The following is an 18024-nucleotide window of genomic DNA, read 5'->3' as shown; positions in this document are numbered from 1 at the left end:
CTCCCGAGTAGATGGGACTACAGGCGCCCGCCACCACGCCAGGCTAATTTTTTTGTATTTTTTTAGTAGAAACAGGGTTTCACCGTGTTAGCCAGGATGGTCCTGATCTCCTGATCTCATGATCTGCCCGCCTCGGCCTCCCAGAAAAATAATCTTTAGATACACAGCCCAGTCCTAGTCCTGGTCCTGGCATGCCTGAGAGACAGTATTAAAGGAAAGCCCCTTTCCAACTCTAAGAGTTTATGATCTGCAGTGCCAAATGGCATCTATTGTCACATTTATCACATCACTCAGATAAAAGGACCAAATAACAGGCTTGTATACTAGTATAGGACCTTGAGAAATGTCAGTCAAACCCCATCTCCAAATGAAAATGCCTATGTGCCCTGTGTCCTTAGATTCACCTTCAGTTTCCATTCCATTCCTTCTGCCCTTCTTTCCTCCTCTTTATCTTCCTTCCAAGAACTTTCTTTTCTATTCTCTTCCCTTCTTTCTTTCATAGTCTCATTTTCTTTCTATCATTTTCTCAAATTGTTCTACCTATACTTTTTTCTACCATAAAAACATTTAATGTAGTGGGATACTTGGAAAAAGTAAGTTGATGCCACTAAACATATATCTATGTATCTCTGGTTTGGAGAAAGAAACAATATTCTCTTTGCACCCCTGTATACTCCTAACTCTGTCATTATTGATCTGCTGAGTGGATTATGGTTTATATGTATTTATTCCATGCTTATAGATATCAATCTATTTGGAAACTTAAAACATGCATCAGAGTTGCAACATAATACTTTCAAGATGATTCTAACATCTAAGGTAATAATCAGGATATACTTCTATTTAAAAATCCTGTAAGTTAGAGGCCAGGTGTGGTGGCTCACACCTGTAATCCTAGTACTTTGGAAGGCCAAGGAAGGATAACTGCTTAAGCCCAGAAGTTCAAGACCAGCCTGGGCGATATAGTGAGACTCTGTCTCTACGGGCGGGGGGGTGGGGGGTTGGGGAGGCGGAAAGCCAGCCATGGTGGTGTGCACCTGTAGTCCCAGCTACTTGAGGGGCTAAGGTGGGAGGCCTGCTTAAGCCTGGGAGGTCGAGGCTGTAGTGAGCTGTGATCACACCAGTGCACTCCAGTCTGGGCAACAGAGCAAGACCTGGTCTCAAAAAATCTATAAGCTGAAGGTTTTGAATTCTGTAATAGGAATGTTTCTAAAGTTCTTAATTCTTTAACTTTAAAGTTGAATGTTTCAAATTTACTTCAATGAAAGACTTCTATATCTAATTTTAATTTGCTTGTCATACTGTAAGGTTTGTTATTTTGGAAAGTAAACTCACTCCTCATCTCAAGGAACTCTAGATTCTTAAAGATCTTTATTAAAACTAAATGATGAAGGTTAGCTTGTCAGTACTTACTCCTTAAGAGCTTAATCTGAAGGGAAACATGTTTCTTTCTATCATTTTTTCAAATTGTTCTACCTACACTTTTTTCTACCATAAAAACATTTAATGTAGTGGGAAGAGATTCTGCGATTTCTATTTTGAGAGTGGTAGTTTTGAACTAATTTATTTTCTTACCTGTACCTGAGGGATACGAAATCATTCCCATAAATAACCATGGTTCACACTAGCAGAATCTCTAGAGCATTAGGAATTTTCTGGCCTAGGCCAGAAATACATGAGAAGGGAAGAGAATATAATCCTGAAATGTTCACACATTGGGAAGTTTTTGCCCTCTTCACCTCTTTTTTCCCACTTTGAGAATCACTATATGTCTTCATAATTTAAAAAAATGCAGCTGCAGTAAACATATACTAAGAATTAACTGTTATGGTTTGAAGGTAGGGGTACAGAAACCAATAAAATATAAAGAAACATTTGAGTCTGCAAAATGAAACAGTTACATTTTAAAATGCAGGCGTAGAAAGGAACAGATTAGATGTAGAAAAACAGAGGAATACATTTTTTCTTAATTAAAAAAAAACTATAAAACACTGGTGAGAAGTTAAAGACAACCTAACTAAAGGATGAGATGGCCCGTGTTCATGGATTAGATAATTCAATAATGTTTAAGTATCAGTTCTTTCTAAATTGTTATACATATTAAATGTAACTCCAATCAAAATCCCAACAATTTTTATAGAAATTGGAAAGTTGATTGTAAAATTTATATGAAAATGCAAAGGAACTAGGATAGCGAAAATAATAAAAAAGAACAAAGTTGGAGGACTCAGCCTACTTAAAATCAAGACTTGCTATAAAGTTATATAGTTAAGCCAGTATGTTACTAGAGAAAAAACAGAGTGCAGAAATGGATCACACATATATGGCCAGTTGATTTTCAACCAAGGATCCTATTTAATTCAGTGGAGAAAGGAAAGACTTTTTAACAAATGATGCTAAACAGTTGGATATCTATCTTTAAAAAGATGAACCTCAACCTTTACCTCATTCTACATACAAAAATTAATTTGAGATGGATCATAAATTTAAATTCAAATGGTAGAACCATACAACTTTTAGATGAAAACAAGAGAATATCTTTGACTGTACCGTGAAGGGTTAACTCAGCATACCTGTGCTACCCAAAGCCTGTAACTTTCAAAGGACTGGCCCTTGACTGATTCCTGGGAGATAACCTATAAGCCTTTGGAATATCCTGCCTGATAAGAGCATCTTTGTATATCTGGGCCTTGGGTCACACCAAATTGTTTACCCTAACAATGGAATTTATGGTAAAACACCTGTTTTTGTTCATCTGGGTCCTGGGTCACACTGTATCAGTCTGACCTCTCCATGCCTACATGACTGACTCCCAATAAAAAATCCTGAGGGACACCAAGGCTTAGGTGAGCAGCCCTACTTGGCAACACTTTGCATGTGTTTTCCTACATGTTGCTGGGAGAATTAAGCACTCCACTGGCAGAGGACAACTGAAAGTTTGTACAGGCATATCTCAGTTATTATGAGTTCTGTTCTAGACCACTGTAATAAAGCAAATATCACAATAGTGAATTACACAAATTTTTTGGTTTCCCAGTAAATATAAAAGTGCTGTTTACATTATACAGCAGTCTATTCAGTGTGCAATAGCATTATATCTTTAAAAAAAAAAAAGTAAACATCCTAATTAAAAAATACTTTGTTGCCAAAAGATGCCAATGATCAGCTGAGCCTTTAGTGAGTCTTAAGCTTTTTGCTGGTGGAGGGTCTTGTCTCAATGTTGATGGCTTGTAAATAGTCAGGGTGATAGTTCTTGAATGCTGGGGTGGCTGTGGCAATTTCTTAAAATAAGACAGCAATGAAGTTGGCTACACTGATTGACTCTTCCTTTAAAGAAAGGTTTCTCAATAGCATGTGATGCTATTTGATAGCATTTTGCCCACAGTAGAACTTCTTTAAAATTGGAGTCAATCCTTTCAAACCCTACTGCTGGTTTATCAACCAAGCTTATGTAATATTTTAAGTGCTTTGCTGTCATTTCAACAATGTTCATAGCATATTTACCAGGAGTAGACTCCGTCTTAAGAAACCACTTTATTCATCTGTAAGAACTCTCCTCATCCATCACAGTTTTATCATGAGACTGCAGCAATTTGGCCACAACTTTACGCTCCACTTCTAATTCTAGTTCCTTTGCTATTTTCACCTTATGCTGTTACTTCCTCCACTGATGTCTTTTTTTTTTTTGACAAAGTCTCACTCTGTCGCCCAGACTGGAGTGTGGTGGCTCAATCTCTGCTCACTGTAACCTCCGCCTCCTGGGTTCAAGCGATTCTCCCGCCTCAGCCTTGCGAGCAGCTAGGACTACAGGCGCCCGCCACCACACCCACCTAATTTTTGTATTTTTGGTAGAGATGGGGTTTCACCCATCTCTACCACGCCCGTTGGCCACGCTGGTCTCGAACTCCTGACTTCAGGTGATCCGCTCGCCTCCGCCTCCCCAAGTGCTGGGATTACAGGCGTGAGCCACCACGCCCAGCCTGATGTCTTGAATCCCTCCAAGATGAGGGTTGAAATCAACTTCTTCTAAAATCAACTTCAAACTCTTGTTAATGTTGATATTTTGACATCCTCCCATGAATCATGAATGTTCTTAATGGCATCCAGAATGGTAAATCCTTTCCAGATGGTTTTCAATTTACTTTGCCCAGAACCATCAGAGGAATCACTATCTATGGCAGCTATAGCCTTATTAAATGTATTTCTTAAATAATAAGGCTTGTGAGTCAAAATTACTCCTTGATCTGTGAGCTGCAGAACAGATACTGTATCAGCAGGCATGAAAATAACATTAATCTCCTTGATTAATGCTTGGGTGCAAGCTCTTGGGTGACCAGGTGCATTGTGAGTGAGAAGTAGTACTTTGAAAGGAATATTTTTTTCTGAATGGTAGGTCTCAACAGTGACATAGAGAGACAGCTTGCCCTTTGAAATTTTGAAGCCAGGCACTGATCCTCCTCTCTGGCTATGGAAGTCCTTTGTAGCATCTTCCAGCAGAAGGCTGTTTCATCTACACTGAAAATCTGGTGTTCAGTGTAGCCGGCCCCCTTTATCAATTATCATAGCGACATCTTCTGGATAACCTGCTGCAGTTCCTGTATCAGTACTTGCTGCTTCACCTTGCACTTTAATGTTATGGAGACAACTTCTTTCCTTAAATCTTCTTAATCAATCTCTGCTAGCTTCCAACTTTTCTTCTGCAGCTTCCTCACGCCTCTCTGCCTTTACAGAATTGAAGAGTTAGGGCCTTGCTCTAGATTAGGCTTTGGCATAAGGGAATGTTGTGACTCGTCTGATTGTCTATCCAGACCACTCAAACTTCCTTCATATCAGCAATAAGGCTGTTTATTTTCTTATCATTCATGTGTCCACTGGAGTAGCACTTTTAATTTCCTTCAAAAACTTTTCCTTTGCTTTCATGATTTGGTTGTTTGGTACAAGAGACCTAGCTTTTGACCCATTTCAGCTTCTGACATGCCTTCCTAACTAAGCTTCAACATTTCCAATTTTTGATATAAAGTGAGAGATGTGTAACTCTTCCTTTCACTTGAACACTTAGAAGCTATTACAGGGTTATTAATTGGTTTGAATGTGTTTTCCCTCCAAATCTCATGTTGAAATGTGGTCTCCAGTGTTGACGGTGGGGCCTAGTGAGAGATATCTGGATCATGGGGGTGTATCCCTTATGAATGGCTTGGTGCCATCCCCTTGGTGATAAGTGAGCTCTTGTTCTGAGTTCACACGAGATCTGGTTGTTCAAAAATGTGTAGGACCTGCCCCTTCTTCTCTTGCTGGACATGCCTGCCTGCTCCCCCTTCGATCAAGAGTAAAACTCCCTGAGTCCTCCCTAGAAGCCCAGCAGATGCTGGCACCAGGCTTGTGCAGCCTGAAGAACTGTGAGCCAATTAAATATCTTTTCTTTATAAATTACCCAGCCTCAGGTATTTATAGCAACATAAAAATGGCCTAATACAGCCTAATTTCAATATTACCAAGTCTGAAGGAATAGGGAGGCCCAAGGAAAGGGAGAAAGATGAGGAAAGAGCCAGTTGGTGGAGCAGTCAGAACACACACATATTTGTTGATTAAATTTGCTGTCTTATATGAGTACAGTTCACGGTGCCCCAAAACGATGACAAGATTAAGATCAAAGGTCACTAATTACAGATCATCATAACAGGTATAATAGTGAACATGTATGAAATAGTGCTCGAATTACCAAAATATGACAAAGTGAGCACATGCTATTGAAAAAACCGTGCTGATGGACTTGCTCAGTGCAGGGTTGGTACAAACCTTCAATATGTAAAAAATGCAATAAAATGAAGTGTGCTTGTAATAATACCCAGTTACCCAGTGCAATTCAGTTAGAATTGCCCTTGACTCCTGTTTTTCTCTTACATTACATATCGAGTCCATCAGCAAATGCTAGTCAAAATATATGCTGAAACAAATCACTTTTCTCTCTCTGCGCTGCCAATACCATGTTACCTTATCATTGCTAATCTTGCTGCTCACCTCCTAACTAGTCTCTGTTTCCTCTCCTCCTTATAGACTATTTTCCACACAGCAGTCAGATTAATTTAAGTCAGATCATATCATTCCACCATTCAGAGCCCTTCGGTGAATTCCCAAAAATCTTAGGATAAAACCATAAGCCTTTTCAATGGCCTGTAAGGCAAGCCCTACATGATCTAGCCTCCTACTATCTCTCCAACCTCATTTACTACCAATGTCATTTGCTACCACCCTCGCCTGTTGTTCACTGGGCTCTAGCCATACCGGCCTGCTGACTATTCCTCAAGCACAGAATCATTTTTCCACTTCAGAAGCTTTGTACTTGCATTTCCCGATAACGGGAAATGTTCTTCCCCAAGAATCCATGTGGCACATTCACTATTCAGTCTCTGTTCAAACAGTATCTTTTCAGAGACACTCACTTTGACTACTTTATTTAAAACAATGAACTCCTTTATTCTGTCTCCTTGCTTTGTTATTGGTTTTGTGTTTTTTATAGAAATTCTCACTTCCTGATGTTATTTTTAGCTTTAAAAATTATTGTGGTATATTTTGATTGTTTCTTGCATTAAAATATAAACCCAATGTTTGTCTTGTTGGCACTAAATCCAAGAATTGCAAACAGCACAAATAAACATTTACAAGGCAGTTCAAATCCACAATTAGTCAAATACATGAAAATTAAAGCAACAAAAAGTCTCACCTTTCTTATTAGCACCTTTCCTATTAGCAAGTTAATAATTAATAAGCAAGCACTGGTAAAAATCCCTGGATTCCCTTAGTTACCAGTGAGGGAGTATGAATGGAAACAAGCTTGATAATCTTACCAAAGAGTTCTTCCATTTCTATATGCAACCCTTATAACCCATATTATTCCCTGGTGATTTGTTCATCATGGTCCACTCTTTTATCTGTGGTAAAAGAAACCACTGTAGCTGTGGAACCATTGATAAAGTTCCTGTTTAGCTATTTAAGGCCTACAATGCTTTCACCAGGCTTGGCTCTTTAGCCATAATTGGCCTTGCTACTATTTTCTTTGCTGTTTGGAGGCTATTAAAAAGTTGGTGCATTGGGGCTGTCATGCAAGAGGAGAAGTAATGATGATCTAGAGGGAATATATATACTCATGGGAAACCCGGCCCCCGACCAGAAGCGCTTAGGAAGTAGAGGTTAGACAAGGGATAGGCACACACATGGAAAGCAGGGGGCTAATACCTGCTACATCTATGGCAATGGGATTTTATTTGTGTTGCGTATCCAAATAAGGAAAGAGGATGCAAAGATGACATGTGATTTCATGGATAAGAATATCTCTAAAAATCAAGAAGCCTGATTTCTCTTCTCTGCTTCACCATGGATTGCTATAATTAAGTCTTTAAAAGCAACTGCCTAGGTATTTTAGTGATAGATTTTCCATTACGTGTACGGATAATATTCACTGTGCTCAGATTTAACTTACTTGCACATTTCTTTTTAAAAATGGGAATTGACATTTTCCTATTCATTCAAAAAGCTTGGAATGACAGTTTAACACTAAGATCTCATTCTAATTTTGTCCTTAAACAACCAGAAATTGCTGCTATTAAAAAAGTACATTTAAATTGTGACCAGTCTTCAGAAAGAACTATCTAACTTATTTAAGAATCTGTGACTACTGAAATGCTCAATTGAATAGTCACAGAACAGAACTTCATATTTTTTAAAGTCTGCAATCTCCTATGCTAAGAGTAGAATCTCATATTTTCTTTATTCCAGAACATTCATGGATTTTCTGTTTTGAAAATGACACAACACAATTTTTCAAAATGTGTAATTCTTTCTCCTATGAAGAGGTGATGAAATAAATGGTAGCTGAGCTGTCAGTACTGCCTCAAGAGTATGTCACTTTATCTAGTGATGGCTTTTTACAGACTCCACAGCTATAGGTCTTTCAACTTGCTTAAGCAATTTTATACAACCAAAATCAAGTATTTCATCTGATTATATTAGGCCTTAACAGAGATGGAAGAAACCAAGATTAGTTCTTTGATCTCTCACTCCAGCAGATCAAAATAACATTTTCTGTGCTAACTCTCCCAGTTTTCCTCTGCCCCCTGACAGAGCCTAATAACTTCATTGATACTGATGATGAAAGATTCCAGAATTTTAATTCTGGCATGTAGGTCCTCTGTAGAAGGCTGCTAGTCAGGACCCCTGCCTGACATATAAGAGGAAGCCAGGATCTAGGGAAAGAAGATTCTTATTAGGAGGGTTTCCTGGGCATTTAAGATGTATCCACATTCCTCAGTAGGATTCCATGCATCTATGGAGTAATGGTAACTATTTTACCGCAAGAAAGCCTAGCAGCCAACAATTCCCCATCTCTACCAGGGATCAGGATGTGCCTCAGCTTAGGAGTGCTCCTCTCAGGGGCTGGCCTAAGCAGAATGTCCTGGAAAAGTGCAGTTTCCCAGGGTGCACAAAGATTCTTCCAATGACTATAATCTTATACTAGAATCTGAGCTCTGTGAGAACAGGCACCACATCTATCTTTTTCACTGATGTTCTCTCAATATCTGGCACAGAGAAGAAATTAAAGTATTTGTGAAATGAATGAATACTTGTTAGCTTCAATTGTGGAGTAACCCATATGCCTAAGAGTGGTATCTTACATAAGTCTAAACATCCTTGATGTCAGGGTGTGGGTCTTAGAATCATCATATTCCCAGGGCCTAGCACAGTGTCTGGCACTGTGTATAGTATTCAATAAATATTTAGTTTAATGATTGAATAAATACATACTGTTTTGAAACCTAAAAAGCATCATAAGATTCTCCTGAATAACTTCCATTTTATATGGTCAGCAAGATTCTTTAAAGGTTTAGTTCTATTTACTTACAAAATGACAGTATTTTTCCAGATGTTTTATTGCTAAATTACAGTAAAGAAATAATATGCTAATAATGTTCTCCAAGCCATGAAGCCAAGGAGTCCATGGCTATCAATATTAGTAATGCATTTATCAGAATTTGAAAGGACACTGACGGCTATATAAATGCAACTTTATGTTTTTTTTGTATTCAAATAACTAAGCGTTTGTGGTGTAAAATCATCTATATCTAAAGTACTCTTTCTGAAAAGAGTTGTTAATTCTTAACCAATTTAGGTAAAATAGTAACACTGTCTCCTATCTAGTCCAGAGCAAATACATCTTTTTCTTTTTATAAAACAAAACTTAGGTATAATTTATATATAATATACAGATCTTAAATGTTCAGTCTGATGAGTTTTGACACTTGTGTATACCTGTATAACCACCATCCCAAATAATACACCTAGAATGAACATTTCTATTACTCACAAATTCCTTCGTGTCCCTTTAGAGTCAATTCCAAACCCTCATCCTGAGGTAGCTACTTTCTGATTTCTAACAGCACATGCTAGTTGCCCGTTCTTGAGTTTCATATATATGGAACAATACAATATTCACTCTTCTCTGACTAGTGTTTTTTGTTCAGCATAATGTTTATGAGATGCATGTATGTTATTGCATATAGCAGTATACTTAACCCTTGAACAACACAAGTTTGAATTGCGCGGGAACACTTACATGCAGATTTTTTTCAACCAAATGCAGAGAGAGGGATGTGAAATTCATGTATATAGAAGGCTGACTTTTCATATATGCAGGTTTCTATATGAGAGAGCCGACTATAAGACTTGAGTACGCATGGATTTGGGTATATGCAGGTGGTCCTGGAACCAATTCCCCCAGGGACAACTCTAGTTCATTCCTTTATAGCTGAGTAGTATTCCATTATTTGAGTGTACCACAAATTGTTTATCTGGTCTCTTGTTGACGGAGATTGGGTTATTTCCAGCTTTGGGGTATTATGAATAAGGCTGCTGTGAACATTCTGTTTTGATGTTGTTTGTTGTGGCTTTTGGATATGTGTTTTTATTTCCCTCGGATAAACCCTTAGAAATTAAACTGCTATATTATAGGATATATGTTTAACTTCATAAGATATTACCAAACTATTTTACGAAGTAGTTATACCTTTTCTACTCACATCAGGAATATACGAGGGTTCTAATTGCTCCACATCCTTGCCAACATTTGCTACTGTCTATTTTTTATTTTATTTTATCCATTATAGTTGGTGTGAAATGTTATCTCATTGTGGTTTAATTTGCATTTTCCTGATGACTAATGTTGAACATCTTTTCATAGCATATTGATCATTTTTATATCTTCTTTTGTGAAGAGGCTGTTCAAGTATTTTGCCCAAGTTATATTTTTCCTGACATACAAAAATTCTTTATATATTTGGGATATATGTATTAAAAATATTATCCCCAAGTATGTGCCTTGCCTGTTCTTTTTCTTAATGGCATATTTTCATGAACAAATAACCTTAATTTTAAGTTCATTTTATCTATCTTTTCTAGTGCTTTTTGTTTCATGTATAAGAAATCTTTGCCTACCCTTTGTCTTTACCGTGGGGGGGTTCCCAAGACTACCAATTAGGTTTGATGATTTACTAGAAGAAAAAGCTGTTACACTCATTCCAGATTAAGGCCAAGAAAGGAAAGAGGTTGGAGTCAAAGAGAAACAAGTTTGGTATTTATTTGTGAGAAACACTGTGGGCATAACAGACATGTGAGTGTGGGAGTAGAATCAACAGTTCTGTTTGAAAAATACTAAATTTAAGCTGCATATGGGACATCCAAGAGAAAATATTTATTAAGTAGCAAGGGATGGGTAAAACCGAAGACATAAATTAAGGACCCGTCAGCCACAGATGATGGTCTGTAAGGCCATGAACTGAGTTGAAATCCTCAAAGGAATGAGTATAGAGAAGAAAAGAAGTGTGGGGTTGGGGCTGTTTTAATATTTGGAGGAAGAAGAGGATTCAGCAGACCATGGCAAGAGATGGAATGGCCACTGAGATAGGATCTTGTGTTACTTTTTTGGAGATGAAGTCTCTCTTTGTCACGCAGGTTGGAGTGCAGTGGCGCGATCTCCGCTGACTGCAAGCTCCGCCTCCTGGGTTGAAGCGTTTCTCTTGCCTCAGCCTTCGGAGTAGCTGGGACTACAGGCACGTGCCACCACTCCTGGCTAATTTTTTGTATTTTTAGTAGAGACGGGGTTTCACCATGTTGGCCACAATGGTCTTGATCTCCTGACTTTGTGATCCGCCCGCCTCGGCTTCCCAAGGTGCTGGGATTACAGGCGTAAGCCTCTGCACCCGGCCAGATCTTGTGTTTCTTATTGAACTGCCTAAATTCTTCATACATTAATGATATTATATTTTGTCAGTTACATCCACTACAAATATTTTCCTAATTTTTGATTTGTCTTTTGATTCACTTTATTTTTGACCTATCTACTTTAAAATATGTGTTGTATAGTAAAATCCATTAGTTGTTCCTTTGTGTTTTTCTCCATTACTTTTAAGGTTAAAAAGTCTTCACACTATTATTTGTCAATTAAAAATTTTAAAGTAAGATTTCGGGCACGGTGGCTCACACCTACAATCCCAGCACTTTGGGAGGCCGAGGCAGGCAGATCATGAGGTCAGGAGATGGAGACCATCCTGGCTAACACGGTGAAACCCCATCTCTACTAAAAAAATACAAAAAATTAGCTGGGTGTGGTGGCGGGCGCCTGTAGTCCCAACTACTCGGGAGGCTGAGGCAGGAGAATGGCGGGAACACAGAAGGTGGAGCTTATGGTGAGCTGAGATTGCCCCACTGCACTCCAGCCTGGGCGACAGAATAAGACTCCATCTCAAAAAAAAAAAAAAAATTTAAAAATAAGATTTAAAAGTCTTCAAGCAACTATTGGTCAGATAGGCACTTGCATTTTTATTTTTTGTTTGCTTGTTTCAGTGCACTTTGGAATTTATTTTTGTGTGTGGCTGATACTTTTTCAAAGATTTGCCAATTTTCCTAGCACCGTCTATTAACTATTTCCTTACTTACTGAGCTGTGACGTCTGCTTCAATTACTACATTTTATTTAGTTCAATTTCAATGTTAAGCTTTGCAATTGCAAAAGGATGACAAAAAGTCTTCCTTCCAATCTTCAAGAGATACTTTGCACAAGAATCTTAATGTGTTTACAAGGAAATATATAAAACAAAACCAACATTTTGTGCAAGAAAAATGTGGGGAGAGAAGGCTAAAGAGAAGAAAATCAAGAAGGGGAGAAAAGAATGGGTACAATACATTTCCGGTGGTGGAGAAAAAGGTGTTGGAAATATTTCAAAAAATTCATATAACAAATATGTGTTGAGCGCCTTCCCTATACCAGTCATCATTGTCCTAGGTGCCATGAAGTGGTGAGTAAGACAAAATACCTGCCCTCAGGGGCTTAGATTTTAGTGGAGAAGTTGGGGAGACAGATTATAAATACACAAATGAATTATATAACTTCAGTTCACGATGATGGGATAGAGTGAATAGGGGAGGTGAAGACAGGCAAGGAGGTTAAGAGTGGCCTCTCTGAGATGACATTTAGGCTGAGCTTTAAATCATGAAGAGGCATGGGAAGATGCGGGTGGCAGAAGAGCTCTAGCAGGAGGGAAGAGTTAGGTGCAAAGGTCCTAAGCAAGGGCAAGAAACAGAGAAGGCTGATGTGGCTGTAGCATGAGAGTGAAGAGGAGAGAGTGGAAGGAGATAAGGTCAAAGAGATAGGAAAGGGCTTCAGGAAGAAGACTAGATTGCCAGGGGCAATAGGAAGCCTTTGGAGATGTTTATGTAGAGGTATGATATAACCTGTTATAAATTGACATTTACTTGGCTGTTGTGTAAAAAATAATCTTGTGGGGGTTGGGAGGGAGAGGAAGACAAAGGATTCCAGCTAAAAAGGTCTTGTATAAAGAAAAAGACTAACATACTTTGTTCTTTTAAACATAACAAAACTAAATATTTGACAGAATGGGAAGAAATATAATTGACTAGGGTGTAAGATTACTGAAGGCAGGGATTTTGGTCTGGGTTTTTACTGGGCATTTCGTGTGTTTAAAATAACCAATCTGGCAGTTGTGTTGAATGATCAACTGACTATAGCGAATAAATTTTTATTTGTGTAACAAGATTCAGATGAAATGAACAAACAGAAAAGAGCTTCAGACAAGTCTCATGGGCTACAGAACTGGTCTCATAATTGCACAGTACATCAATATATGGGGCAAACAGATTTCAATCAGAGATGGCTAATTTTATAACAACATTACACTAAGACAAGGTTCAAATTTCAAGTTTAAATTTAGCCATTTTGTTGTAAACTTCTTCTTATCCCTTAGAATATGAGTTCCTATGCAGCAGGAATTATAACTTATTTTTAACTCTCCAGTAACAGCAGAACACATTGTGTATATGTATTCCATAAATGTATATTTAGGCTGTTGGAATTCTACTGAAGAAAAGCTAACACATAGGCAAAATGCTTGAGGAAGAAAATTCGGACAACTTGGCAGCATTTATCATTACTAACATTTTAGTCTTTCAGAGTAAACTTTGAAATTACATTCTAATTTGAAATGGTTCTGGTTTGACAAGTTAACTCTTGAGACATCTCAATGTAGTATTATGAAAGAACAAAACCGTTCATCAACCCTTTCTGCCAATGTTAATTTCTTTGAAAAGTAGGATTTTAATGTTTTTTATTCCTACAGTGACCCTTAAAATTTCTATGTATGCAATCACAAACGTACACACAAGATGCATTTATAAGCTTATTGTGTAGTTCTAAAGACAGTTGGGAAACACATTTTTAATTTTGTTACTGAAATAATTTAAAAATATATTATAAAGCTGCCTCTTTTCAATCAACAGCAAAAATCTAGAAAGAGATTATACAAGTAGGCACAATTTATGCAAGTTTATTCATGTTAGAAAAATGAAGTTGCCTAACTTCAAATTGTAACAAGTACTCTTATATTTATTTTTCATCTTACCATTGATGTCAATATATAGCATTTTCTTATGCCTTTAAAATAACTTGGGTAATTTATTTAACAAAGATTCCTTATGTACATTAGCCATTGATATGCTAAAATCTGGAAAATTGTTTTCAGCAATGTGGAAAAGTTCCTGATGATCTCTGAGACTACCCTTGTGATTTATAACTATCACCAGAAAAAGGGGACTTACCGGCTTTTATTCATGAGGTCGGCTCCTCGTGCTTTGTAGTAATCTAAATTTGGATGGAATTGATAAGTCACTGGTCTTGGATTTCTCTAAAACAAAAAAATACATTTTTAAAAAGCTAGTTAAATGATTTAATCCATTAACATAAGAGGACAGCAATGATTATTTTAATATTCCTTCAGAAAAGAATACGTATAATATAAAGTTTAATAATTTAGTGTGATTGGGTTTTGCTTTCATTAAATTATTCCTTAGTTTTGATTAAACATAAAAATTATTTTTTCCTCTCTCATAGTTAACATAGATTTATTCATCATTAGATTTCTGATGACTTCAAAATAAAACTTTCAAATGTAACTTTCCTAAAAATATGATGAATAAAATTATAATAAAATCTAAAAACTATATGAGATGTAACACAACCACAAACTATGCCAAGGGACCGAAAGACACAAGGTGTCAAGGTAACTGCATTTCGGGGGAAGAGAAAATCATTAGTTTTTTATGACTAGAATGCTAACTGTGTCCACTAGATGGCACACTGAGACTTTCTTGTTCCAAAATGAGTTATTTCAGAACTCAGCAATTCTTTTAAAGTTAGCAATTTCTATGTCATCTATCCTTATTTATGAGTTTAATAAATGCCAATATGCCAGATAGTACAAATATTACCAGGATAACCATTACAATACAAAAGCAAATTGACCGATGTACATTTTCATAAAAGCAGCAAACACACTGCCCTTTCTAGAATGCAGCATTATTTATAAACATTGCAGAAATGTCGTTGAATCATTAGGTCCACTGTGTCTGTTTAAATGTGTTGCTATTATTTAAACATATCTATTATTTAAATGTATCAAGTCCCTCACAGGCAAGTGAAAATTAAACAAATATACTTCTGTTTTACAAAAACTAATCATGTTTACAGCATAATTTAAATGAATACCATAATCTCTAAAATGTTAAATTACATATATTTACCATAAAAAGTTTTTAAAACCTTATAAATAAATGTGTTCTCATGTTTACCTGGGCATATAATTCAAGTTAATAATTGGGTTTTTGAACAAAAGCAGGCACTTCCTTTGAGATACGTATGTGGACATGGAAAAGCTGCATATTATCTCAATAGAAAATTACCAATATGCTTAGATATCAATCCTTGGAGACATAATTCCAAGACACTGATACACTTGCATGCAGGCACGGGGGAGTTGCGGGGGGATATAATTGCTAAGGTTAAATAGTTTGAAATTCATCAAGCTAACAAGCCGCATTTAATGGCCATGATGGACCTTTTCTTTTTCTGCTGAAAAGAGAATATTTACACAGCTCAACCCTTTCATATCTCTTCCAAGCCAGCCCTAATCATCTGACAAAAATGACAATCCCTTGATTTAGCTCCAGCTACTACTCCACTGGTTTGGTATTCAACACAGTTCTACAATAATCAAATCTGAATTGCCTTGATGAAGATAACTGATGCTTCCATGACTACCATACTATTAAGTCTAACAGTGCAACTTTTTCTCTCTCTAGGAATTACATAGGTTTTCTCATGGTAGCTGATGACAACCTGGACCCAAGTATAATGGGAAAATAAAATAGAGGTTAAGGCTACTGGCAGACTGACAGTGCATTCATGATGTATTTTAAAAATTAACTTTCGCAGGACTATCCCTCATGACTAATTTTGTTCTTTATTCTTAGTACCTAGAAATACGTTTTGTTTTTGCTAATAAAAAAAGAACCTTTTTTTCTGACTTCCAACAAACTAATAAAGGATTATGTTACTTTTTGCCATAAAATAATGAAAGAAGGGATCACATGGAGCAATTACTTGAAACATCTTTATGAAGAAATGACAAGCAATTCAAGACACAGAGTGCTGATCTATCTAAGCACTTAAAGCCATTATTAGGAATAATGATCTAACTTGAACATATAAATGAGGCTCAAGTATTGCTTTCACTGAGGCATATTTAAATTCCTAGGAGACTTACTGCTATCAAAGGGAGAGGTAGTTTAAAGTACCACTGTACTGGAAACAAAAAAAAGAATCAAAAGATGATGTTGAAAAACAGCATTTGAAATGTTAAGAAAATAAAATCAGAGGTTATGGCTGAAAGTTATTCTTTTCTGTTGGGAAGACAGTGATGTTTCTAAAACATAAGTATACAGACATATAGATGGATCTAGACCAACACTGTCCAACAGTGGGTCACAAATATAAATTTCATCTATAATTTAAAATGTTCTAGTAGCCACATTTCAAAAAGAAAATAAAAAGGAAACAAGTGAAACTAAATGTGATATTTTATTTAATTCAGTCTATCTAAAATATTATGATTTTAACATGTAATCAACATATATAGTTATTAATGAGATACTTCACATTGTTTCTTTTGTATAAAGTCTTTGAAATCCAGTGTGTATTTTATACTTACAGCACATCTCAATTTGGACTAGCCACACTTCAAGTGCTAAACAGCCACATGTGGCAAGTGGCTACTGTACTGGACGGCATAAAATGAAACATCTGAAACACCTGTACACCACTGCATGGCTATAAAAAGACATGAACAATAAAAAGGATACCAATACTTTTATACATTAAGATTCAGTAAGTATAGTTCTTCAATTTACCTATAATTCTTCTCTTTCAATTAAGTTAATTTTATCTCTATTAAATAAGGTTTTAAAAAGTTAAGGAATTTTGGAATACCATCTCAACAAATAACAACCAAAACAAAACCAAATTAAAACTAGGTAACAGGTTCAAATCATTGTTAAAAATACATATATAAATGTACATATGAAGATAAATGGATAGATAACTGCGACGTACCAAAATGTTATCAATGGTTTCCTTAGGGGGACAAGATTAAATGAGCGGAATTCTCACTTTATGCAACTGAAATATTTTAAAAGAGATACTTGCTCCTCTTTTTTTTGTGGGGGGGAGGTAGGGGGGAGATAGCGTTTCATTCTGTTGCCCAGGCTGGAGTGCGGTAGTGCTATCTTGGCTCACTGAAGCCTTGACATCCCAGGCTCAAGTGATCCTCCCACCTCAGCCTCCTGGTAGTTGGGACTACACGCATGCACCAACATGCCCAGCTAATTTTTATATTGTTTTGTAGAGATGGGGTTTTGCCATGTTGCCCAGGCTAGTCTTGAACTCCTGGGCTCAGACGATCCACCCACCCCAGCCTTCCAAAGTGCTGGTATTACAGGTGTGAGACACCACGTTTGGCTAATACTTGCTCTTCTTAAAGGAGTTTTTTTTTTCTTTTTTCAAATACAACTTTATAAAAATATGATGATTTCTAATCTTTAAAGTTCTGGAATCTTCTCTAAAATATAAGAGCTACTAGAACTATACATGTAAAACTCTATATGTAAGAAAGACCAGACCCCATGAAAACTGTGATTTCTCATTGTGTAGAACATGTTATGTCAACACTTTAACATTATGTCTTCATTTGTATTAGAACAATTGGCAATTACAGTCATGTGTTGCTTAATGATGGGGATACGTTCTGAGAAATGTGTCATTAGGTGATTTCATCATTGTGTGAGCATCATAGAATATATTTTACAAAAACCTAGATGGTATAGCTTATTACACACCTAGGTTATATGATATAGCTCATTGACCCCAGGCTACAAACCTGTATAGCATGTTACTGTACTGAATACAGTAGACAGGTACAACACAATGGTATCTGTGTACTTAAACATATTTTAAAAGAAAAGGTACAGTAAAAACATGGTATTATAATCTTATGGGAGCACTATCATATGTGTGGTCTGCTGTTGACCCAAACGTCATTATGCAGTGCATGATTGTGTTTTAAACTCATTT

At 36.7% G+C, this 18024-nt stretch overlaps 1 protein-coding gene across 2 annotated transcripts in view; it reads right to left on the bottom strand.

Annotated features, from left to right (window-relative positions):
• Positions 1 to 18024, bottom strand: part of TBC1D5 (TBC1 domain family member 5) — a 564828-nt gene that overhangs the window by 91609 nt on the left and 455195 nt on the right. For both annotated transcript variants that reach the window (XM_074030923.1, XM_074030922.1), the window contains one exon: positions 14160 to 14245. In XM_074030923.1, coding sequence (XP_073887024.1) covers positions 14160 to 14245 — 86 coding nt within the window. The remainder of the gene's footprint in view (positions 1 to 14159; positions 14246 to 18024) is intronic.

Source organism: Macaca fascicularis, chromosome 2 (genome assembly GCF_037993035.2).
Source record: "Macaca fascicularis isolate 582-1 chromosome 2, T2T-MFA8v1.1".
NCBI classification, from domain to species: Eukaryota; Metazoa; Chordata; class Mammalia; order Primates; family Cercopithecidae; genus Macaca; species Macaca fascicularis.
Note: the sequence above shows the minus strand (reverse complement) of the source record. Positions and strands in the feature narration are given on the sequence as shown.